This window comes from Bemisia tabaci, chromosome 9 (assembly GCF_918797505.1).
Source record: "Bemisia tabaci chromosome 9, PGI_BMITA_v3".
Lineage (NCBI taxonomy): Eukaryota > Metazoa > Arthropoda > Insecta > Hemiptera > Aleyrodidae > Bemisia > Bemisia tabaci.
In genome coordinates this window covers 31,610,162-31,635,433 of record NC_092801.1, presented here as the reverse complement: position 1 = coordinate 31,635,433, position 25,272 = coordinate 31,610,162, and the positions used below count along the sequence as shown (strand labels likewise).

At 37.7% G+C, this 25,272-nt stretch overlaps 2 protein-coding genes across 2 annotated transcripts in view; one reads left to right on the top strand and one right to left on the bottom strand.

The window, feature by feature from the left end:
• The window catches only part of LOC109031975 (probable G-protein coupled receptor Mth-like 11), an 81,871-nt gene extending 73,902 nt beyond the window's left edge, over positions 1-7,969 (top strand). The window contains 1 exon segment of the mRNA XM_019043844.2: positions 2-7,969. Coding sequence (XP_018899389.2) covers positions 2-690 — 689 coding nt within the window. The 3' untranslated portion in view covers positions 691-7,969.
• Positions 7,970-9,809: 1,840 nt separating this feature from the next.
• On the bottom strand, positions 9,810-22,731 carry LOC109035443 (uncharacterized). Its single transcript, XM_072304122.1, has 5 exons — positions 19,241-22,731; positions 18,241-18,372; positions 17,565-17,789; positions 15,298-15,393; positions 9,810-14,518 (listed from the first exon to the last, which is right to left on the bottom strand). The coding sequence occupies exons 1-5, from the start codon at positions 19,314-19,316 to the stop codon at positions 14,412-14,414; spliced, it is 636 nt and encodes a 211-aa protein (XP_072160223.1). The 5' UTR covers positions 19,317-22,731; the 3' UTR covers positions 9,810-14,411.
• Between the last annotated feature and the right edge of the window lie 2,541 nt (positions 22,732-25,272).

Sequence of the window (25,272 nt, the reverse complement as noted above, 5' to 3'; positions counted from 1 at the left end):
TCGTTCTCGTGGATGCTGACGATGTCGTTCGACGTCTGGCGGACGCTGAGGTTGGCCACGGCTGAGCTCCGCGTAACGGCCGGCAAGCAGTGGCGGAAGTTCATCGTGTACTCCGTGTGGAGCTGGTTGGTCCCCGCTTTTATCGTCCTCGCGTCGCTGTTCGTCGAGCAGGCACCCCGAGGGACGGTGGCTCGCAGCTTGAGGCCCGAGTTCGGCGTCAACTCCTGCTGGTTCGGCCAGAGGAAGGCCCTCCTCCTCTTCTTCGCCCTGCCGGTGGCGGTCGTGATGGTGCTCAACTTCTTGTTCTTCTGCAGCGCGGCGCACATGATCTACTCGGCCACGTCGATGACGAGATTCACGGCCAGCGCGGGGACCCAGAGGGACTTCCGGCTCTACGCCCGGCTGGCCCTCGTCATGGGACTCACCTGGACGGTGGGACTCGTCGCCGGTTACCTGGACAACGAGGGTCTTTGGTACGCCTTCATCGCGCTCAACACCTTACAAGGCCTCTTCATCTTCCTCGCTTTCACGTGTACGAATAAAGTCATCAGAGCTCTTGTCTCCAAGAAGAATGACGTCAGACCTCTACGACCGCCGTCGTTTTCTTGGTCCGGGGGCTCCTCCGACAGCACAAAAAAAACCGCCAGTGATATTGGCTCGGGTCGAGGCACCTCCGACACGCTGTACTGATCGAGCTCTGATCGATTTTAACTTCCATTCTGACCTGGTAAAAAAAACCTCTTGGTTCAAGAGTGCAGTTTCTTGTCGCCGGATTTAAGAGTCTGGACTCTTGTTTCAATGCAAAATCCGCTTGAAACAAGAGTTCAAGACTCTTAAATCCGGCGACAAGAAACTGCACCCTTGAGTCAATGCAATGCGGCATTGCGGCATTGGTCCGAGAGGTTTTTTTTTACCAGTGGAATGCGCCATGACAGGAATTTCTCATATTGAGAAATTTGAAAGCACCCTGGTAGTAGGGGAACTCGTTTTTGCGGGAAGATCCATGTTGTTAACAAGGTAATTTAACATAAATAGGAATTTACACCTCTCCTGATCATTTTTTCACTTTTTTCTCGCGTGGAAAAGTATGAAGAATCATCAACTCTTGCGAAGTTTAATTTCCTTAATTTGATAACGTAAACAAATCAAACAAAGTAAGCGCGATCGTTATTTCAAAGAAAGTCAGAAAAGGGCAAGGTGTAAAATCTTCATTTTTTCAAATTACCTTTTCTATGGAGTGCTTGTTCCCGTTGTTATTACCCATTTAGGACTGTTCGCTTCGAAACGGCGCAAGATGGATCATGATCTGATAAGTTCTCACCAGATCATTGAAAATTGAGTGTCTTCGCGGCCACAAAAAATTTCAAAATCGTCTCGATTATCTTAATCTCGGAAAACCACCGACCGATACAAAGGGTTTCTTACGGCTAATCCCTGAGGCTGTGGGAGTGTGTTCTCTGGGTCAAAATAAGTGAAATACTCTGATGATAGTGGCATCTTGCACGGAGTCCCGGTCACTACCCAACTTTGATAAGCTTTTGTTATTCGTAATTCTTTTCTCGGGTAATACTAAGTTCTGGTTCATTTATATATTTTCTAATTTGTTTTATTTTCAATTGAAAATATCTGAGTAATCAGCCAGAAAGTTTCGGGTCTCTGTTTTACCCTTTCCGAACGTTGTCTCTCGCGTTTCAGCTTTGTTTCTCATCTAATTCCGCTGATTTCGATATCAGTTTTGACCTAAAACTCCCTTCGAAGTGAGAAGGAAACTATTATTTCCCTTAAAATTCGGGCAGTAGCCTCGCCTAGGGGACCTTCTAAACTGAAACTTCATGAAAAAAAAAAAAAAAGTCTTATTTTGACTATCGAGACACGCTATAAAGTTTGGTCGTTTACCCTTGAGACGTCCGTGGGACGTAAGTCACCACCATGCCACCGAGTATGTGCACGATTCATTACACTGAGAATTTTCTTTGTTAATTTACTGAAAAATGCTTACATTAACTATTATACGACTACCGGGTTGCTTTACTTAATCGCCAAAGTCAAGGAAACCTTTCATTCAGCATCTATGCCTGGCACTTCCGGCATTTTAAAAAGAGAAATTTAGGAAGATAAACGACCAAGTAGCCCTATTTAATTGTTAAATTATATTGTAAGAATGGAGGTTCCCTTTTTTATCGTCAAAGTTTTGCCATATCATAATTGCTTTTTAAGTGAAATCATAGATAGATTCTTATTCTGTGTTGAAATTTTCTATTTTGAAACCTTAACATTAGTTATTTATTTATTTATGTTTTTTACACGTGTGTACCTCAACCTATGAATCGTTTCTCTAAGCATGTAGCTTTGTAAAAAGTTCAATGAGGTGATGTTTATTACTTTTCTCTCAGTCTGAACCCCCAGAACCGTACTTACAATTAGTACCAAACATTCTCTTTTTCTTTTCTTTGGATAGTTCCGAACCGGTTCCTTTAATTTCTTTGAAAATGCTTTGACCTTCTCTAACAAAAATACAAGCATAACTTGACCTTAGACTATCCGGAAGAGGTGTGTATTTTTTGCGAATGAATAGCTACATAATGAGTCAATTGTGATGTAAATTCCCTCATTCCCAGAAAACAAAAAATGACTGTTATCCTTAATTAATGTCTTTTTCTGAAAATCAATGCAATGTAAATCCAAAGGAAAAATACCAAAACCAATACCATAGACATAATGATCTGAAAATTGAAGAACCATAACAATCCAAAGAAAGATATAAGCTTTGAAACCGCAGTAATTATTTCTGAGTTATTCCTATTTTGAGATGACTAGCTGGTTGGTTCGTTCAATTACCCATTGATTGACTGATTGGCCGTCTCATTTTCTTAATTCTTGCTGAGGCATTATCTTAAATGCCGAAGTGTTCCACGGAGATCAGTCTATGGGAAAAAGAAGAACGGCCCGCATAGATTGACCAGCTTGGCAGCAAAATGCGGGGGGGGGGGGGATTTCGAAAGGAGCTTTTGATGCGACATCGGTTGTGAGACCAATAGGGGTCAGCGCAACGGCAAAGAATGCGTCCACACTATTTGGCCTCCTTTTGAAATAGTTCGGTAATTCTTAAGTAATTTTTCTTGTTTTCTTTCATACGATGACTTGTCTGCGCAGACTGCACACTGCTAGTGCTTGCACGCTTACACCTGCTCACTGCCTATTCAGAGTAGATGAACCGTAAAACGATATATTCGATTTAAAGGCTGGTTTGATCCTTCAGAATTTTGCCTGAGCGCCACTATATCGCTTGAGTCATGTCCTTTTTACAAGGTTAAAGAAAACATACCGAAAGAACGAGTTAATAGAGAGAATAAATGAATGAAAAAAAAGTTGTTTATTGTTTTAAAAAATTGTAAAAAAATATTGTTGTTTGTGATTAACTTCTTCCTCTGTACTCACAAATTTTATTTGTCTCTTATTTGTATATTCATTTATCTGTTTCTCTAGCGAATAGAAAAATAATGAGTGACGTCTATGGAGGCACAATTTATAGTGTAGAGCGATTTTTGTCAAATGGGATTGCGGAATCTGAGTTTTAAATTACACTGTAAAACTCCCCACAGGGTCCTAAAAAATCAGTTGTGGGTGGCTCAGATTTTGCTCATGCCAGTAAGGGGCTTGAAGTTGTAGTATACAGGGCGATCCAAAATTCTCGCACCGTCAGTAATAGGCATCACCTATGTGACTTTTGAACAAATTGGCTTGTAATTTAGTGGGAGCTACTGGGTCAAAAGAAACGACTCTTTGACCCCCCCCCCCTCCCCTCAATATTTTAACAGAGCCTACCTCGAACAGAGGCAAGAACGGGGGTGATTAAGGCGGTACGAGACTTTTGGATCGTTCTGTATTTAATCCAACAATTTCGTAGCTTTAACGTGGCAAATTGTAAACTTTGATGACTTTTTCCCCTAGATACGTTTTTTAAACTGTGAACCTCAAGCCTCAACCTGTCATGACTGAGGTTTAACATTTTTGGCCCTTATCTTTTCCTGGTGCATTTGTCTGTGCTCTTCTACCATGAATCGTTGTTGAGTTTTGAGTTGACAATGCTTTTTCAAAGGACGACCGCATGCATTTTTAGTGAAAACTCCCAAGTGGCGTAGTGCAACGAAAATATTGAAATTAAAGTGCAATTTGATTTCAATATATTTGTACTTTTCTTACCATGAAATTGCAATATTTTCACATCGTTTAGTCGATATATGCCGATTTTGAACTATCGACAAAATGAGCTTTATGTGTCAGAAAGATAGGCAATATGCAATGCAATGAAAAACTGCAACTTATTTCAATTTTACTGCAATAAGTTTCAATAAACGGCGCCCCTTCAGATAGGAGCTCGGCAACATACACAACACTCAGTGGAATTTCAATATTTTTACCATGCAATTGCAACTTATTGCAATGGGAAACGGGCCCAAGAAACCATCGAAAATGCATGCGACCGTCTTTAAAAGAAGGAGCTGAGTCCAGAAAATTTCAGTCTTGTGAGACGGTCGCTAAATTAGTCCATTAGCCTTGCCGATTCACCTACATCTCCCGGTTTCGCAAGGAGTCTTGATCTTTATCGGGTCTTCAAAAAGATTCAGTAACTCGGCCGCGATGCTTGTTCCCGCGTTGATCCACGTCGTCGGGTCGTCCGTCTTTGGATCATCGCGCGAACGCCTCGCGTTACATTCACTTTTATAACATCTCTCATTTATCAATTAGGCCCGATTGTGGATCCTCGTCGAAAGGTCATGCTCGCCTGCAGAAGTCCGCGAGCCAGTTACTTTCCAGGTTAATTTATCGACTCCCGTTGCGTGTCTCCGCCAGCGGACCGCACCTATTTTTAGGATGATTTTGTACGCGGCCAGCGGAGACTTGGGCAAGCGTGATTATGTGTTCGCATTCTTGTCTCAAAATCCGACTGCTGGATAACGAAACCCTTGTCACTTAAAAATGTATTCATCCAGCCCCCCCCCCCCCCCCCACGCACGTTGCGAGGTGTAATTCTGCGGGCTAAGGAAGAACGCCATAAGAACATTCGAGAGTTGCCTAATTTTCCCCGATAGTGAAGTGTTTATTTCTTAGGAATGTTTTGAATATTTTCCTTTCGATTTTCAGACTTTTAAGATCAAATTACAATCAAAATTATCTAAGAAAGAAGAAAAATATTCACAAATTTCCCTAAAAATTAGTGATTATCCAACAGAAAAGTGGCAACGCATGAAAGCTCATACGGCGTTTTTGCTTAGGAAGGCAGTATTGGGCTATTCCCGACTTCAGGCTCTTATTGAATAATAGAATTTAAATTGGACGTATTTCTGTCGAACGGAACTATGTGCTTTAAGACATGAGCCCTGAGAGCCATACGAATATATGCTTAACAGGGCTCACGTCATAATGCACATAGTTCCGTTTGGCAGAAATACGTCCAATTTAGACCGAACTTTCGCCAAAATGAAGCTCATTAGTGTTTCTCGATGCGTACAATCGAAAAAAAGTCATTTCCTCGACTGCCATTCACTTAAGCTCTAAGCTATTGTAGTTTCTAACCACTTAAATTCGGCAGACTTCGAACTCTCGGTAAAATTTACCGGCAGTCGTAAATGAAGAGAAAAACGACCTGTTCCTGGGGTTAAAATGAAACGTAAGGAACTGTTTTCAAAGAAAATTTTGTGTCGTTTTCTTTCCTTCGTCAGATTTTTCGACACACAATAATGAATACACAACATATTTTAACGCAATGTTCTCCTGAGTGATGTCGAGTTCAAGTTCCTGAAGTTTTGCAATGAGAGCGGGTCGCACTCGGAAATCAAGCTCCTTGCTCTCTGATGTAGAGCTGGACGCCTTGATGGCCTCAGAGTTTTCTGCTGCGTATCGATGGAGCATCGATAAGCTCATTTTGGATGAAAATGAGTCTGTAATTATTATCGTATGTAACGGAAGTTCAAACCAAATAATTTGACAACGCTTGATAACTATATGTATGCATTAAGACATGAGCCCTGCGACGCACAAGAATATATGCATAACAGGGCTCACGCCATAATGTACATAGCTCCGTTGGGCAGAAATAGTCCAATTGTGATCATTTTACTCGCGCACCAGTAACCACTCTTGGGGCCACGAAACGAATACTAATGCAGGGCGTTTTTAAGACCCAAGAATTCATCAATCAAATGAAAGTTTTTCCTTTACTTTTTTCCCAATGCAAAGTGCTACCTTTTCTCGTTCATACGTCTGAAAGAGGTCGGAGGCGAGACTAAAAACTTGATTCTAGCACGTCTTGCATGAGCTATAATTAAGTCTGTATCGATAACCTCTCTGCGTTTTATATTACTGGATTAGTTGAGTCTCCTATAAATTGATACCTCTTTTCACAGTAAGGTACTTATGCACAGGGATTTCTGTAAATTTTTACATTCAAAATTTTACACAATTTTTTCGATTAGCTGAAAGCGAAGTTCCTTGTTTTTCTGTCGAATTTGAATAATTTCCTCTGGATGTAATTAGCGCGTTTCAGACCTAAACTGATATTTTAACTCAAATTTTTTTAAGTCTCTCAATAAATGGAAACGTTTTCTCCTTTTCTTTTCTTTTGAAAATAACAAAAAAAAAATTGAGTATCAAAGTATATACTTTGTTTGATTAGAGCCTCTACCGTTAAGTTACCTTATAGTTACCATGAAATGAACTTAAAGTTTATGTCATTGCATAAGCAAGGACCAAGTAAAGTAGTACGTAAGTATGTAGTCGAAAAAGTGAGAGGAAAATGCCTGTAGATCCCTTATAACTGGTTCGATTTCCCCTAGAAATACTTATCAAGGAATTCTATTGTTCGCTGTTATACGATTTATAGAATTTTGATTGATTTTAAAGGAGAAGAACCTTAACATTCTTTTAAAGGGTCTTCCATTCTCGTCTACCTACATGTTGACAGTCATTAACCCTTACTGTATCGCGGGAAGCATGTTTCCCTTCAACCATACTGGATTCTTTGTGGTTTTCTTGCTCGTTTTAATTTGTGGCTGTAATCGTATCAAGCTTAATGTAACTAGAAATTGTTTTCGTACTTGAGCACTTAAAGAACATTGGTAATGATTTAGTGCACTCCAAATGAGGAAACTTTCCGAAGATCGACCCGTAAGTCTACCCTCATGATGACTCTTAATATATTTTACAATCCTCTTTTCCCAACACTAGGAGCCCATTATTAAACCTACCTTGTAACGTGGAGGTGCAATGTATTTGCTTTATTTAGCACGCTTTGATCTTTGGGTTTTCCTACCTTATGATGTTAGTATCAAATCGAAGCTAAGATTAATCCTGTAAAATCCTACACACCTCTTCCTTCATCGAGGCACGAGTCTCCAATATCTCGGTCTCAAGAACTATTGCCGCAGGGATATTTCAAAGGAAATGAGCTTTCTAGTTTGATTAAGAACCTACATTCCTTGCATTCGCATATGGTGCATGCACCTGCAGAGATATCCTTTTTGATTTTTCGCAGGAATCACAATGCATTTTTTCTTCGTTTGTTTCTGAATACCTTGCCAAATTTCAGAGGAATGAAGGTGGTAGATTTTAATAGCAGATGACCTTTCTAGAATAAAGTGAAAGTCTTCGTTGTTCAAAATTTAGTTGCCTATATTATTTTTAATGTATAACATTCATTGAAAGGAGATTTTCGTCTGTATAAATGTACATATTTCCATTTGTAAAATATCTCCAAAAGCCATTTTAAGTTTGTACCATACCTATATATACACCTAATAGAGAAACACCTACGTGATGTTAAAATACTTTTACGATTACGAAAAATATAACTGTATTTTGCTCTCTAGTTTTTGATTTAAGTCTTAAGTACTTTTACACATTGTAAGTATAGACCTACTGTAAGTCAAAATCAAATTTGGAATCAAAAATAAATTCGTGTAAAGACTGATCTCATCTTCCTGTGTGTCTTATTCATTCTTCCTTGTAAATATTTACATTGTCGATCGATTTACGGGTCCGTCTATCGATTCACGCGTTTATCGATCGACTCAAAGATTTTGACGATCGATTCACGGGTTTCTCTATAAACTCATGGCTATTGTTGATGGATACACGGGTTTGTCAATCAACTCACGGGTTTATCAATAATATATATAATAAACTAGGTAACAATGATTGTTGGTTACATTTACTTAATACTTCGGTAACACTTTACCTTGCATCTGTTCGTGTTTCAGTCAAAGACGTAAAGAAAAACCAGGGAAACCAAAAAGTTTGGTTGAACGAGTATGTTCCATAAGCTTTCAGTACGTCGCAGAACATTGCATTAGATATGTAAATAAATTAGGCACCGATAAGTCTTTGAGAGAATGAGCAGTAATACTTAATCAGACTTAGGAAAAATAGCATCAAAATATTGAGATCAGGCAATAAGTAAACCTAAAATGTGGTTTATAAGGTAAGTACTTAAGTGCACATGAAGACCTATGAGAAAACTACCAATTGACATTTAGGAATAAGAGTATTGATGCGTAACTTGTGGCGTATAAAAAACTCAACTCCCTGCAGTTCATTTGGACGCATTTCTGCCAAACGGGACTATGTGCATTTTGACATAAAAATTAAGCTGATTAGTCACTGTTCACATCGGGCATGACAACTATGAAACAGACAAGTTAATGCATATGATAAGAGCCATGGTAATTTTATGGCTCTGCATAAAACAGAGCTTTCTGTTTTGAACCAGCTGTTCTTCATATATTTAATAGACAGCAAGCATAAGTTACAACATAGAAAGTCACCTGAAAAAAAATTTTTCACGAAATTTTTGCCATGAGCCTGACACCAAGGGTGAGTGCAGTTAAAGTTATGCAAGGTTTTAAGAAGATTTCATCCAATATACAATCCTTTACTCTTGGCATCCGTAACATCCCTTGACAGCGGCCAGATGGGATGAAACTTGAAATCACAGCTAAAATTGAGTTTGAAACCTCTTTAAGTTATATTGATGTCAAGGAAGCTCAGAGTTTTTCAGGGTCCCCTGCATAAAATCATCAGTATCTGTTTTGAGGCAGGACAAATGAAGTAATTTTCATAAAACTTTTCAGATTTCAAGTTCCTCTGCCAAGCTTCAATTTCCTGATTTTATTTTCTTCTAGGAATATTAGTTAGGCATCTAATTAAATTCAATATGAGACAGCTCATATGTATCATCCATGACAAAAATAATATTGCTGATAATGCATCATGATTACATGAGAAGTTCAGAATTTAAACACAATTTACCTTCGAAATGGCGGGTTTCTTCTTCTGAGATTCTGAACAGGCTTTGCGCTTTTTATTCCCTTTTTGAGCAGTTTGCATTTTAAACTATTTTCCTTTTGCTGTAGGGACAGCAACACGTTTATTACTGCTATCCACCAATAAATCGAGTTTCTCTTTAGAATCTGAAAGGAAAACAGAAAAGCTGAGAGGTGGATTTAACTAAGTCAAACTTGGAAAATTGAGAAACAGAATAACACATGCACTGATACATACTTTCCTGGAAGAATTATTAAGCTAAGCATGGGTGCAATGATTGAACTTGCAATTGCAAAGCATGAAATCTACATTGTTTATGGAACTCAGAAAATTTTCTTTTATAATGCTAATTTCGGCCGTTTGAGTTGACCTCAGGCAATTAAGAGATGCAGGCTCTTTCCAATTTAACTTCACCGTAATTTATTCCTCTCATTACCACCCTTTAAGGTTCATACAGCTTTTATGGGCAGCAGTAAGATTTTTGGTACTGTAGCATCACCTCCGAGAGATTGGACTCCATGCTCACTTACTTCATAATTTTCTGCTCATCTGGTCCGAGGTATCGGACTCCATGCTCAGTTTTAAATGACGCATTTTGTTTCAGTATTTTGTTTGAGCATAGCATCCGAGGTATCGGACTCCATGCTCGGTTCAAAATATTTAGTTAATTAGAAGGATCACAGCATCCGAAACATCAGTTATCATGCTCAAAGTACAATGAAATAGCAATCCATGCTCTCGGACTCCATGCTCAAATTAAAAACTACCAATTATAAAAATGAATTGGGTGAGCATGGAGTCCGATACCTCGGACATGATTCTCACCATGTAATTATGTCATGACTCAGTTCCTCTAGGTGATGCCTGATGTACTTTTGACTTTTTAAACTTTCAAAGCTTTTTCAGAGGAACCAAATGTGGTTAAACTGGTGACATAAACTTATAATTACACGTGTACTTTGCTGGAAAGCTTTCCAAGTAAACATTAGGCTGGATTCTTAGCCTCGGATGTTATGATCACCTTCCCTTAAAAGTGCTGAGCATAACATCCGAGATCATCAAGTCCGAACACCATTACTATCATGCAATCCTTCCTACCATACTTCAACATTAAATCATCTCTAGCTACTGATGTGAAATAAGAGGATGTTTACCAATTTTGATGCATCAATTCAGATTGAGTTCATTCATTTATTGTTTGCCTTGAGACCATTAGGTGCACTTGTCCGGTAGAAAGTATTGACTTCCCTACCGATTTTCTAATTTTTGGCACAAAGCAGACATTGATTTGTAGACTGAGATGATTACTAGTGTATTCATCTCACAGGCAATGATGTAAGATGATAAAAATTAAGTTCTAGTTGCAGTCAACATCATAATGTACTAATGAGAGTGCTCACCCTATTGTAGAGTAGAACTCAAAAAAGAATGTGAACAATATCAAGGGGATGATTAACAGGGGGTGGGAGAACCAGGAAGAATTTCCGTCTCCCCTCAATCCAAATTCAAACTAGATGAAAAATATGATTCGCAGAGTAAATTACACATGCGCATGAGAAAGTAAGAACGTAAGAAGTAGGTAAGTAGATACCCTTGATAATATAGTCTTTATGTTCAGACGAATTTCAGAACTTACGAATTGTTCAATGAGAAACGATCCACGTGAAACGCAGGTGCATATTCAAAAGGGCAGATAGTATCCAGCCAAGAAAACAAAAACATGATTTATTAACCCGAGGCATTATTATGCATTTATGCAATTACTAATGAGGCAAATGCAGATGTTATCACAATTGGATGATGAGGTTATGTTTGTTTATGTTTTCGGCGCGGTGCACAGAGTCCCTTTATACTGAGAGTCAAGACAATGTGAATCCATTTCTGATTGGCTCTCGAACTTTGAGCCTCCACGGTGTCACAATTTTCACCGACAAAGATTATAAAAAACTACTTGCAGTAGATTATAAAGACTACTTGCAGTAGTGCACACAGACCTCTAACAGGCCGACCACCAAGGACTGATTTTGATTGGGCCGCCTAAAGTGTCCTCTTTCAAATGGGCGCCAGCGCCATAATTCAAAAAAGCCCTCATCATGTTCAAGTCCCGTTTCATGAAATATTACATAACGTGCAATTGAAGGCGCGGGCCAGGAATGGATCCCAGGAGCTCTGATAGCTCTCTTATACCAAACTTATAGCAACTTGAGACTAAAGAGGGCCCTTATAAGAGGGTAAACGTCAGGTTTGAGGAGGGTCAAGGTGGGGGGGAGGTATACCTAAATCGAACATGCAGTCTTAAAACGATGCTGGAATCGATTTTTACTTCTTTTTTAAAATGAGAGCCTAATGCTCCTGAAAGTGGCATACCCGAATTTTTGACCCATAATTTGTCCTCAGAATGACTGCCTCATTTGACGTTTGCACAATTTCACAAACTTCTTCCTCTCAAAGAAAATTTATTTCTATTCTTGGATACAAATTTTTATGAAGCAGCCTAAACAATGGTGACATGAAAACTAACAAGATAGAAAAGGCAGGATAAAGGCTGTAAAGAACTATATATTTAATAATATTTTAAATAATTTTTAAATAATATACCTATTTTTAGCCTTGTTTTCCATTTTTCTCCCTCTTCGTTTCCATGTTTCTAATCTTGGGGACTTGTTTCTTTACAGAAAGAAATCATTATCATAATTTAATTACTTATGAAATGTACGAATACTGTCATGAAACAGTAACTTTTGTTGACGCATTCAGGAAAATTAAATTTGGCGATTATAGTAAGGAAGACACTATTAATAAAATAACAAAATATTTTTAATAAAAGCTCACAAAAAAGTCTTTCATTCATTACAAGAAAGTCATTATAACAACATTTGTGATTGAGGTAGGTGACACTCATCATCTAACTAGCGACGGCCCAAAACCAAACAGGGGCTTTATCAGCACTTTTGCAGATGATACTGCCTTAGCAGAAAGAAGCAAAGACACTTTTATTTCTAGGTTGTAACATAAGGCACAATGCAAAAAACAGAAAAAATGTACAAAAAAGATTTCAAGAACATAAAAATAATGCAAAAAATATTACAAAAAATCATTCCTCAATATCAGACCATTTGAGGGACTCTAATTGCAAACCAGATAAAAAGATGTACAAAAAAGATTTCAAGAACACAAAAATAATGTAAAAAATAATACAAAAAATCATTCCTCAATAACAGACCATTTGAGGGACTCTAATTGCGAACCAGATAAAAAGATGTACAAAAAAGATTTCAAGAACACAAAAATAATGCAAAAAATAATACAAAAAATCATTCCTGAATAACAGACCATTTGAGGGACTCTAATTGCAAACCAGATAAATGCAAAGTAAACCTAATTACAGAGTGTGATAAAGGCAAAAAATGAAACGTACTTGAACAATTAGAAACAGACCGGTATAAAAATAAAGAGCTCCATAACACTCAATTAGAGAGCTATGTGACGACATTGACAAGCGCTAGATAGTTAGGAGTGAATTTAGACTCGAGACTTAGTTTTAAAGAAAACATAGTTTTTTTGAATACTTTTTTTTTTTTTTTTTTTTTTTTTTTTTTTTTTTTTGAATTACTTTATTAGAGAAAGTGATACATGTTACAATTAATCAAAATAAACAATGTTCACAAATTTAGAAAGGTCTTATTATTAACTAAGTCTATCTAATAAAGTTCCCGGCAACACCAGGTTGGCATATCATCGGGATAGGTAAAACTACTGAATGTATGGAGCAGGTTACAAAAACCAATACAAGCGTATTGGGAAAAAAATTTCGCCTGACTAGAACAACTGGTAAGTAATAATACATGAAATATAACTACTGATTAAGGATTGGATAGCTCGAAATGAAATTCAACCCATATGAAGAATTTGAGTTGAGTTGAAATTCATAGAGAGATTTAAATAGTACTACAATGGATAAGGCACTGCTTTCAAAATTGATTATAGAATAAGATTCTACAGATTCTTATTTATTGATATATACACAAGAATCAAGTATTTTTTTTATTATCTGATATTTAAACAGCGTTTTGAGCGTGGCCGACTAATTAGTGAGTCACAGGGTAACAAATTGAGGTGATTAAAGACACCTCGTGTAAACAAGTTCTTATCTACGGTGAAATTCTTTATTATCAAATTATGAGATTACTGTGGGAGAATATTACCAGCATTAGCGAATTTACTGTTGGGACTAGAGATCTCATTTTTTAATGACATGATGATCGAATTTAATAAAGAAATTTCTTTATCGAATTTTAGTTCCAGCTCTTTTAATTGATTTTTTAGTTCTTTATTCTCATCATTGCTCTTTTTAAGATTTTCAGGATTTTCAATTTTGTCAGTGGGATGTTCATTTTTCTTAGCTAAGTTTTGTTTTTGATAGTTCTCTAATTTGGCTTTTCTTAATTTTTTATAGACTTTACAACCCTTCCATGTTGTAAAATGGGGTTCTTTGCAGTGAAGGCAACTAGGTGTAACTTTTGAGTTTTCTATATTAGCTTTCAAAGATAAAGGGCATACAGAGCTATGATGAGATTCATTACAAATTATACAAGTTATGCCTATCTTACAGTATCTTTTCGTGTGACCGTAATTTAAGCAGGATTTACAAATCGGGATTTCTATGTACTTGGGGTTTTTTGAATACTGGACAGTATAAAACCATCAAAGTACACATATGGACAACATACACCAAGGACCTTTGAACTTCCATCAAGATTTAATAGTCTGTAAGGATATTAATGAGAGTGTAAATGAGAGTGAAAATTAATGAGAGTGAAATTAATGAGAGTGAAAATTGCAGCTCAGTTGGCCTCTTTGTATAGTGAGCCAATAATGGCCCTGCAAAGAGGACACTTGACGGGCACAAAGTAGGAATGATGGGTGGCGATTGTGCCATCTGCAACGGTATAAGTGTACTTTGATGGTTTTATACCAGCCAGTATACAATTTGAACAAAAAATGGCGTGCCCGCAGGGGTCAGCGGAATATACAAATTCTTCTTGCTGGCAGGATACACAGATTTCTTTTCTGTTCTGGTAGACTTTGGTTTAATTCCCTACGGACACTGCCATTTTTAGAAGACTGTGTTGCTTCTTCGACTGCCGCTTGGTGAAGTGCATTTTTTCATCGGCCACGACTACCATTCTCTGCCATGCTGGAAAAGAAGAAGAAATCTTCATTACTTTCGAACAATAAAAATGTAAAGCTTGATACAACGAAAAAATTGATCTAAAATGTATTTGAAGGAAAAAATTGATTAAAATCGGACAAAAACAACTCTCAAATCTGGACATGTGTTACTGCTTGTAAACAGATTTTACATCATATTGTTCCCTTGCTGCATAATAAACACATCATCAGGTTCTTTTGCAAAGTAGCAATAAGAGATTGGAGAGAAATGAAATAATAAAAATATACATAAGTCCAACGATAGGTACATTCTCATCTCAGATTTCCTTATTTGTGCAGAAAGGTAAAATCACCAAAATATCTCCTTGAAAGCATTTGAATTTTTTGAAATGAGTGAGAAAAATTTAAATTAATTGCTGTTTAAGTTTTTTTTTTCCGATGAAAAATAAAACATGAAAGATGATTTGCAACAGCTTAAAGACATCCATATTACAACAGTGGTCATTCAGATGAATATATTGCATACAAACTAAACTAGAAGGAGAGAACCGACTTCCCTTCCTCCTCATCATGTCTTCGAATGAGCCACAAATTAATGAATCTATTCCATCTTCCTTACTTTCAAAGTTACAACTTCTCAATGCAACCTGGTTTTAACATTCCCGAGACACTAGTGAGAGAATGTTGTCTATACTTTTCCTTCCAGCAGTGATACTAATTTTTTTTTGACATCCATTGAAATGTGCATATTTGGAACTGAAACATTACATATTTTATGTAAACATAAACATGAACTACTAATACCTTCTTCCTCATCTGACTCGCTTGAGCTGTCAGTTGGGTCATTCAGATTGTATCGCCCTCTGTTCATCCACTCGGTCATTTGATTATGAACAGCACCTGTAACAAAGATGCAACATTATTAATTAATTGAAAATCCTCAAGCAGACCGACTTGAGAAGGAGCTAACTAAAATAGTAAACTGACTTATCAGAGGGACTGAAATATGTAAATTACACATGTTTCATGAATTACAGTAAAATCTGAGTCTCATTGGTATGTAAGTTGTTAATATGATCCAGGGGCTTCCATAGCACCTCCGTCAGCTAACTACTTGAAAAATTACATTATTTACTTGAAATGGCAGTCTAGGGAGTTATTGGCAGCATTTAATGACCAAAGGATTAATAAAAAATCAATAAACATGGTCGCTTTTCCTCCTTTGAAATTGCCAATTCTCTCAAATAATGTGTGGAATGTAGTATCCTCACCATATCCATCTATTGAAAAGTATTAATAGAAAACTTAGAATCACACAATTCAAAGACAAGCGGAAAAAAAAAAAAAAAAAAAAAAAAAAAAAATACAGTGAGTTATTGCATCTATTTCATTTTATGTTCTAAAAATGGGTGCTCAATGCCATATTTTTCATTTTAGCGGCTCTGGTGCTTGCACTAGAGCTGCTATTCCGGACGGTCCCAGCTGGGGAGTATCAATGCAGCATGTTACATTGTAGAGACCGCGCGTTGGTTGATGGGAATCGGCGCCATTTTCGGCTATGTTCCTTGTCATGACTTTATTTTATTGCATACTGTTTTATTGTTAGTCAATGCTATGTTGTGTATTGTATTTTTGGAATCATGGTGATACAGTCAACAATTCAAAACTTGTTTGTGCTTTTATCTCGTGATGGAAAAAATGTACTTTACGTTCAAAATTTGAAAATTTGAATTTTAAAGTTTTCGCGGTTAAGGAAGCTTTAACCACTGGGTTGGAGCTTCCTAGTCATATTACTTGATATCAGCTGATAGCAAACAAAGGTTACCAGGGAAACCGTAAACGTCTAACAACTATCGTGGCCATTGGGGCGATTATTGAAATGATATCGACTGTATGTCGCCGCTTACGACAGGACATAGCCCTATCTTAACTGTGTAATATATCGCAATTCGATATTGTTTTGATTTTTAAAAGGAGCAATTCATTCATACAGTTCCGATTAGTTTTGGCGAACGGGCCCTTAACCTACGGCACTCGGCTCATGGGAATTTTTTAACTTGTCCTGGACGGACTCGTCTGTAGCGCCTCGTTCTTCGTTGTGTGTGTGATTTCGTGAAGAAGTTTCTATGGCAATTTGCTTTTATTTGTGAGCTGTTTTTTCACGGGATTTTTGAATGTTCTGTACGAATAAATTCGGTGAGTACCTCATTTATCCCTCCTTCCAGTAAAATTATTTCAACTTTTCCTTCTCCCTCATTCTGGACCCACTCATGGGCTGATTATTTTCTCATTCTTGAAACTTTAGACTGGCAATTTCTATGCACAATCTATAGCTCATTAACCTATAGTTCAAGAGTTCCTCACTAGTGTCTTGCTCTTCTTTTTTATTTTTAAAGCCTCAATGTATTAGCCTCAATGTATTGCCGGTGTATAAATGTGTCTAGGCCCTCATTCTTGACTACAACTACTGCCCCCAGAGCCGCTCTCCGACGCCAATGCGTTGGAGCTTCCTGCTTGTTTAATTTTCCTTTGATCTCGTTTTCTGTCAATTATTTCCTCATGTTTAATTGACAGCAATGATTTTGGATGCTTGGTTACTGATCACAACAAAACTTATTACAAGCCATGAAACATGTGTTTGAAAGTCCAATAAAACAAATGATGTGATGTGATCAATTGTTTTTGCTTGTCCCTGGTAATCTAATTATCTTCATGGCTCATAGAAACCTCAAGAGATGAAGAATAAAAGCAAAGATGTTTTGAGAAACCAATGAAACATTAAAACTAAGTATTTTTAATTTTATAAAAAAACCTAAGACTAAAAGCCTAATTTCAACGATGAAGGGTTACACAAAGGCGAATTCTTCATGGAGGTCACAATGAACAGAAATTATTCTGGTGGATTATGAAAATTCAGTTGAGAAAAAAAATTGATTTTTAATAAATCAGAACTTGGAGGATTCTATTGAGAAACAAACAGCCCTGTTTTCATTATCACTGCTATGCAAGCCATGAATGTAATCACTTATTAAAATTCTTCATCACACTCCAAAATTAAAAACAATACTTACCGATACGAGAACTGTCTTCTTCCAAATCGTACTCATTAATGTTGTTTACTAAGTCGAAGCTAGGAGTTCGTGCCCTCCGACCTCTGGCTTGACGCCCTCTGCGAGATGCATTTTCGTTGCTTTCAACTGCAGCCGTGACCATCTGCGTAGTCCGGGAACTAGCAGTGGAAACCCCTCTATTCGGTCTTCGTATTATCCTTGTCCTTGTTCTCAGCAAGGTTGTTTCTGCATCAGAGAAAATAAATTTGTCAAGAAAAAATGTAGGAAAAAATAAACAATCACTGTTGGACCAAGATAATTCCACATTGTTCTCGGTCTCAGCAGTGTTGTTTTTGCATCAAAGAGAATAGATGTGTCAAGAAAAAAAGGTAGGAAAAAATTAACAATCTACCACTGTTGTACCAAGAACATTTCACAACAGTAATCAAGAATATGACTAAACCAACGACTGAAAGATACTGTAGGCGACGTACAATGTAGAGGTGGACAATAATTTTTTCACAGTGAAGGTTTTTTTTTTTTTTTTGGAGTCCACTTAAAAGTATTTTTTTTCTTTCCTATCAAGAGACTGCTAACAAATACTTGTTTTTCTGAGGAGAACCTGCAGTTTAGTTTGAGAAACCACAGGCATTCCTAGGAGTAAAATCGAGTATGAAAAGAAAAACCATATTCTTACCTTCAGGCTCAGAGTCTGAATTTAGGTCTATCCTACGCCTCCTTGTTGAGGGCTCCTGTGGACTGAATGATGCCAGCCGTCCACTTGAAGTTCCTTCTCCACCGGTTGATATTAAATTTGCCAAAGCTGATTCTGAAACATTAATGATTTCACAGGTTATGTCGTTTGTAAGTGCATTCAATTCCACCAATAAACTTCATATCATTGCACTTACTGGAAGGCACAGATATACAATGTACTGGCTGGTATCATGAATCAATAGCTGTAAAATACCTTCAGCAGTAAAAAGATGAGCTGGGCCGAAATTTTAAAACGCCCTTGAAGCTAACATGACATTATCAAAACTTTGCTGCATCAGGCTGACCAAACCGACAAATTAAATTCAGCTGATTACTAGGCATTGGATGATTGCAGTACTGCTTAAACCTTAGTTTCAGAGTTTCTTTACTTGTTTCCAACAGTTGGCCTTTCTTATTGCACGTTTTTCAGCACAACAAGAACAAATATTAAACAAACAGGAAGGAAATATGTTGAGAAAACTACCAATTTGTTCCGGAAATTTCAGAGATTACTTTGAAGAAAAAGAAAAAAAAACGCACAAGGGAATCGTTTGAGTTTTTACTGGTATTTCATTGAAGAAAAAATTTTGATTTATCAGAGCAGCAATTTCAAGTGGTCACTACCTTGAATCCCCCCCCCCCCCTTTACATTTACAAAAAGTGATCAGTCCTTGCTAATACTAAAAAAATCTCGATCCTTCCAATAATATTTCTATTTAAAATGTCGCAGAGTGATTATTGCCTCCTTCTTTTACAGACAGCGTTCATCTTCCTCGTTGAAAGACTTTGTCCATGAGTGACTACTGCCTCTCATGGTAATCAACTCTCATTTAAATCTGTCGCAATAAATGCAAGAAGCACAGCTGAATCACAATAGCAATACAAATGCACCAACCGACAACCCATTCACAAATATGTAAAGATTAAGATAAATTCAGTACCTTCTGTTTCATTCTCCGAAAGATGAGGAATACAAGGTGAGCATGAATTGCCCCTCTCTAGGGGGGATTCATCCATTTAGATTTGAGAAATACCTATGTTTAAAATTTTAAAAGCACATAAGGGTTGCATCACCCAGTTTGTTACGAGACGTTGCCTAACTTATCCAATAATGATCAGAATTTACCAATTTTGGTCTTAAAATACAGCTAAGGATGCGTAAAAATTAATTGATTCAAGAAAATCAGAAAAAACACTTTTTTGGAAAAAAAATACTGGCGACTTCTCCAATAGGGACTTAACGTGTGCACTTTGTAAACCATTAAATGATTCTCAGAGATATAGTATTTACGAAAATTCTGAGTAGGAAAATTCTTAATTTCATTTCCATCAACTATACGCAACTGGGAGACATAACGGTTCCCCTGGTTGCTAAGCAAGGAAATCTTGTGGTTTCCTTGGCCAGCAAAGAAGTCTGGCTGTTTCCTTGGTGGCAAGCAAGGAAGTCTGGTGGTTTCCTTGATGGCGAGCAAGGAAGTCTGGTGAGTTCCTTGGTGGCAAGCAAGGAAGTCAAGTGATTTCCTTGGTGGCGAGCATGGAAGTCGAGTGATTTCCTTGCAAAATCCAAGGAAGTCAGGTGATTTCCTTGGAAAAAAGCAAGGAAAATTTCTATAAGGGTGGTTGCTCAATTCGCGTATCATCTGTTGCACATTCATCAATAAACTGTTCGCGTTGTTTTTTGCCCGTTGTAATGGCGTTTGGTAAAAAATCTTCAACTTTGCTCGTGGCTGCTTTTCCTGAGTACACGTTGAAAAGAAAATCATGATCCAAGCTGGTGTAGAAAGGGTTCATATACTTCCTTAAGATTGACATAAATTGATGTAAGCGTAGGGAGCTCTTGGTAATTTCATTTTGTTGAAGGTCATGAGTAATATCTTGATATGCTCGAAGTCCAGTTTTTTCCAGGACATGAGCCAATATTGTTGCTCTTATATCATGGCTTTTCGCTCATCGTTGACGAACAGAAATGGAATTGGTGAAATGTGCTACGCAGGAAAGTATTTTACTGGCGTCAGCATTTACTGTTTGCTCCAAGGTAAGGTCAATCGGTTGCTTTGAAAATGATTTGTTGGTTCTTTTCACCCCTAAATAGCCTTGTTTAAAAATTTCTTCCAAACCTGGGTGCGTTTGACTAACTTGCGAGAGGTTGTCGTGATATTTCACTAACCAGCGAGCGTAGTTTGGCTGATTAAAAGTAAAAAATAGACCGGTTAATTTTGGCAGTATAAATTTAAATAATTGGAAATCCCCTGTTCTAATGCTTCTTCTCAACATTAATTAATTTTGCAGCAATATTAGAAAAGTGTAATAGGGCAGTTTTACCGTGTTTCCCTGCCGATGTCTCAATTTTAAAGTGATCGTAATCTTCTGCGAGTTTCTTCAAAAAAGCATCGTTAATCTCTAGACCTGGAGTGAGCTGAAATTCTAACTGGTGTAACAAATTTTTCGGGATTTGCAATTCTTTCTCCTTTAAGAACACATCAAAATACAACATCTCTAGTCCCACATACACCTATAGGGATAAATTCGCTTACAGCGGCTAAAACTCTTCCCTGCAATTAAGCCTTTAACAGAGCCATTTGCCATTAATTGGCTTTCAACCAACACGTTGGTGAACCCACTGTCTTTTATAAATTTTCCGACTGCTTTAAAATAAGCCATCATAATATGAAAAGAGCCCAAATGAATGAAGACTCGGTCAAAAGTGGTTTTTCAGTCGATTGTATTTCAAGAGCAACTTTGGCGATATCCAAATCATAGGTAACTTGGATGTACCCCTGTCTGAGCTCCTCAGCAATTTTCAAACTTTGTCGGAGAGTTTCGGCAACCACAGACTTATCGGTGGGCGATGAATTAATGGGCGTCAAGTAGCAAACTTTCTGCCGAGGTTGGAGGTCGACGGTCACTCTACTATTGAAGCCCACCCACATCGGCGTTTTTGGAACTTGGAAAAAATGTGAGAGTAGCCAGAGGAGATCGAGTTTTTGGGCTTTTTTAAAACTTTCATTAGAAATCATTCTAAATTTGTCATTTATAGGTAGCAACACTTCAAGCATATTAGATTTTTTAGGATACGGGGCTATATCTGGGAGGACTGCCTCAAATGCCCTTCTTTTTCGAGCAGGGGGCTCTTGCTCAGAATAAGTTGACGTTTCTACCGATGGCGTTGAATTATCTTCACTGATCTTTTGATAAGCGATACCGACCGTATGGTGAAGCGTATCCTTACCGGAGGCTGTATCAACGAAACGGTCAAAATTATCAAAAGCAACACCAGTCATTAAATGTGGATCTAAAATAATGCCCTCAGTCCCGTTGACCAACTCGGGTATACAAAACAAGGGGCAAAACTTGGCGAGGCTCTTTGTTTCGTAATTTCCACTGATGTATTAATACTTAAACTGAACGCTAAGCAATACTAACACTTGGAACTGTGTGGGAATACATGCTTCATGATGTAGGAGAGATTTAATAAGAAATTAATCATGGAAACAGTTAGGCAATGTCAAATGCAGTTTGGCTGATTCTGATTGAACCTGTCCGTATGATATTCCCAAACTTATTAAGTAGGATAAATTAAGCATTAACACATGTTACTGAGAAATCATGGAACAATGCATTCATAGAAAATGGCAGTTTTAATATGATAAACACGTAACTTCAGCATAAAAAAACAATGAAAAGAAAATATAATCGGTTTTAAGTTACACATATCATTGATCACAAGACTATTGAAATTCATCATCTTCGTTCGACTCCGGTAGCACGTGACAAGGGTGTGGTCTTTTACCAAAAAACTGCTAACACACACTTCGGCTTGTGACAAACGATGACGAACTGAGAAGGCATAATGATGATAGAGCCTGGTTCTTCTGTCACCTCGTGTACATCATTGAAGTGCCATATACTGCATTGTTTGGTGTATTATATGCATGATATTGCAAGAAAATATTTTATTTAGAAAAAAAAATAAAATGCTGAATTCAAATTGAAATAATTCCAAACCTTCTAATTTATCGAGCAACCAATTCAAATTGGTAATTACTTCTTTCTCCATCTGGAATCTTGCCCTTGGTTGAATAGCGGTATGATGAACTTTGACAAAACTTTGAAAAAGATTTGCCGTTAAAGGTTCGTCTATTCCGATGAACACCTCTACGAGCAAGTCTGAGTGACTTTTTAAGATGTTGAGGAATCCGCCAACTCTCACCCCCTCTATTATTTGGGACCTTGCTCCTAATTGGGAATCAATCATACTCACTGCGATGGCATGTCTTGAACTTCAGAAACTAGCAAATAATGATAACATACCTTTCATTACCACAATCCGAAAAATCAAAGGAACTTGATACATAAAAAAACATAACACTGAACAAACGGTATGGAAGCATTTGCAAGGTTACGTGTTTTTATTTCGGTTTGACATAAAAACAGCGCGCGAACAATAATATAAAACAGCTGACCAGTGATGCCAGTTGTTTAACAAATCCCGTACCTTAGAACTTTAAAGAATGAACTTTCACTGAATTTAGCAATGGCAGAGGCCAAAATATTCACTTTTCAACTCATCTACTTTCCTCATGTCAAATTTTGAGTGCATCCGTCGTTTTGGTTTTTTTTTCCTCAGATAAGGGAAACTCGATAAGTGTCTGGAAAATGAAGGAGGTCCGGTAGCGTTTTATAATCTTTAAAACGTCATATCTCCGTTAATAACAAGTTTTGAAACATCAGACACCAAAAGGTATGACCTTTGAATCTTGTAGAGTCATCACGCCTTTCAGCATGATCCTTTGAGTTTTTTTTTTGCTACAGGGGGACAAAAGTTAAAAAGTAGCGAAAATCGGCAATTCCTGATATTTTCTGTATATTATACCGTCTGCCGACGGAGATCGGCTTATCGCCCCGCGTGTGTGTAGTTGCTGCAGAGTCGTTTGAAGGCGTTTTCTGGTCTGACTCTGGGAGGCTTTGCTCAGTTGTTCTCCTTCAGAAACTCTGGTTCGAGGGTTTGTATTATAGCATCCAGAACCTCTGGAATAAACTTTGATATCGTTTGCTTCGGAATCCTTGTGCTATACTGCAAACTATTGACATATATTCTCCTGCTGCCAGGTATCTTAAGGTCACAGTCAATCTAGAAAGTGAAAACATTCATAATTAATTCTAGTTTATCAAAGATTCATATTTCTCCCCCCCCCTTTTTTTTTAAACATATGAACAATTTATTGAGCTGCCAGCATCATCTAACTTCCGTTACTGATTAAAACAGGTAATTTTCATTGAGTTTCGTGTAAAAATTTCAATGCCTACTGTGCATTGCGCGCAGAATAATTTGAATCAATTTCTAACATGAGGCTCTGACACTCGGGTAAATGATTGAAAAAACACATTTTTATGCAAAGAACATTCCTTCCTCTAAGCTCAGCTGAACAAAATTACGCCAGTGAATGCAACTGAGCAAGTCGTAGTTCGTTAATGCAACATTGACCTGTTTTTTCAAAGTTTCTTTTTGCTATGAGCCTTGCCTGGAGAAAACCGAAATGTAGGAGGAACGGAGTACCTTATTGACGGTCACATGGCAAAAAAGGGTATCTACGTTTGCAGCATTGTAGACTTGCTGTCATAATGTACTCTTAGATGGAAAAATACTCAATAGCATTTCTTGAAAGCTTTCGTGAATTTTCACCTCCAGGAAAAGAATACTTCGACACGCGTTTTTCGTGTTTTGTTGTTTTTTGATCGGAGGTTGCAATGCTATCACAACATTTTCGCACCTTGTGTCAACTTTTTTTGGAAAAATCACCGCCCCCAAAATTAAGTATATAGGCTTGAATAAAAGGTACTTATAAAGAGTGAAGTTGAGATAAAAATGGTCAGCAGTCAACATCTCAATTGCCCTTTCAGCACCTTCAAAAAAATTAATCAAATTTGGAAAAATTGCCAAATTCTCTATCCTATTTTAAATTATTCATCTTGGTTCAAGTCTTTTCTACCAACGCCTTGTGGGGTCGTAAGAGCGATTCAGAGAGAAGGAGAAGATATTTCGTTGCTTTGTTTAACAGGGAAGAAGTCCAGAAGTTTCATTTTTGTGATTTGAACTTATTGGGACAAATCCTAATGAAACGTCCCATGGAGACAATAAAACGTTTTAAGTATTGGTTCACCAAGACGTGCACTATGCTTGTCGTACAAGGCTTTGTACTGTTTTTCATAAATAAATGAGAAAGTAAGTAAATGGATGGATGGATAAATAGATAAATAAATAAAATGCTACCGGTTGGCTAGGACGAACTTTTGTCGACGCAAAATGTATGATGAAAGCATACCTATCTCGAGGAATTATCGCCTCTCGCATGTTAGTGTCCTCTTTTCTTATTTTTCCGTCTATTTTTGATAGAAGGACGTCAAACGTCGCTCGGGTGTCATTCGGAAGAAATTATTAAACGAGGCATTATCCACCCCACGCATTTCGTCATGGGCCATGGCGATGGTCCCCTCCTTCGGTCAGCCCACACGGTCTTTTGCGCCACCGTTTTGGTTTTGGCTCTTCCTCCTCTTCGAATAAGAGGAAGGCCGCCGCCGCCGCTGTTATGGTATTGACAAATGCCGCAGAAACTTGCGCGTCACTCATATTATTACACAAACTCTTAATACATAAACTTTCCCTTGAAACAATTGCCTCGGATCGGAAACGGAACGTACTCTGTCATAACCTTCAAAATTCCCGCCATCATATACACCAACTTCCGGTTCCAGTTCGGACCAACTCGAGTGGACAGCATGCCTCGTTTCAAGGAATAAGTTCCGGGAACTGAGCAGTTCGAGGAATAAGTTTCCGCGAACCGCGCTCGTGTGGACAAGGCTTTCGTATTGTATTGCAAAGGGAACGACTGAATAGTAGATACGAAGCCAAAATGAACATCGTTAAATGTGTTTGAGAAGGCAACTCAAAAGTGCGGTACCATGAGGGAGGGGT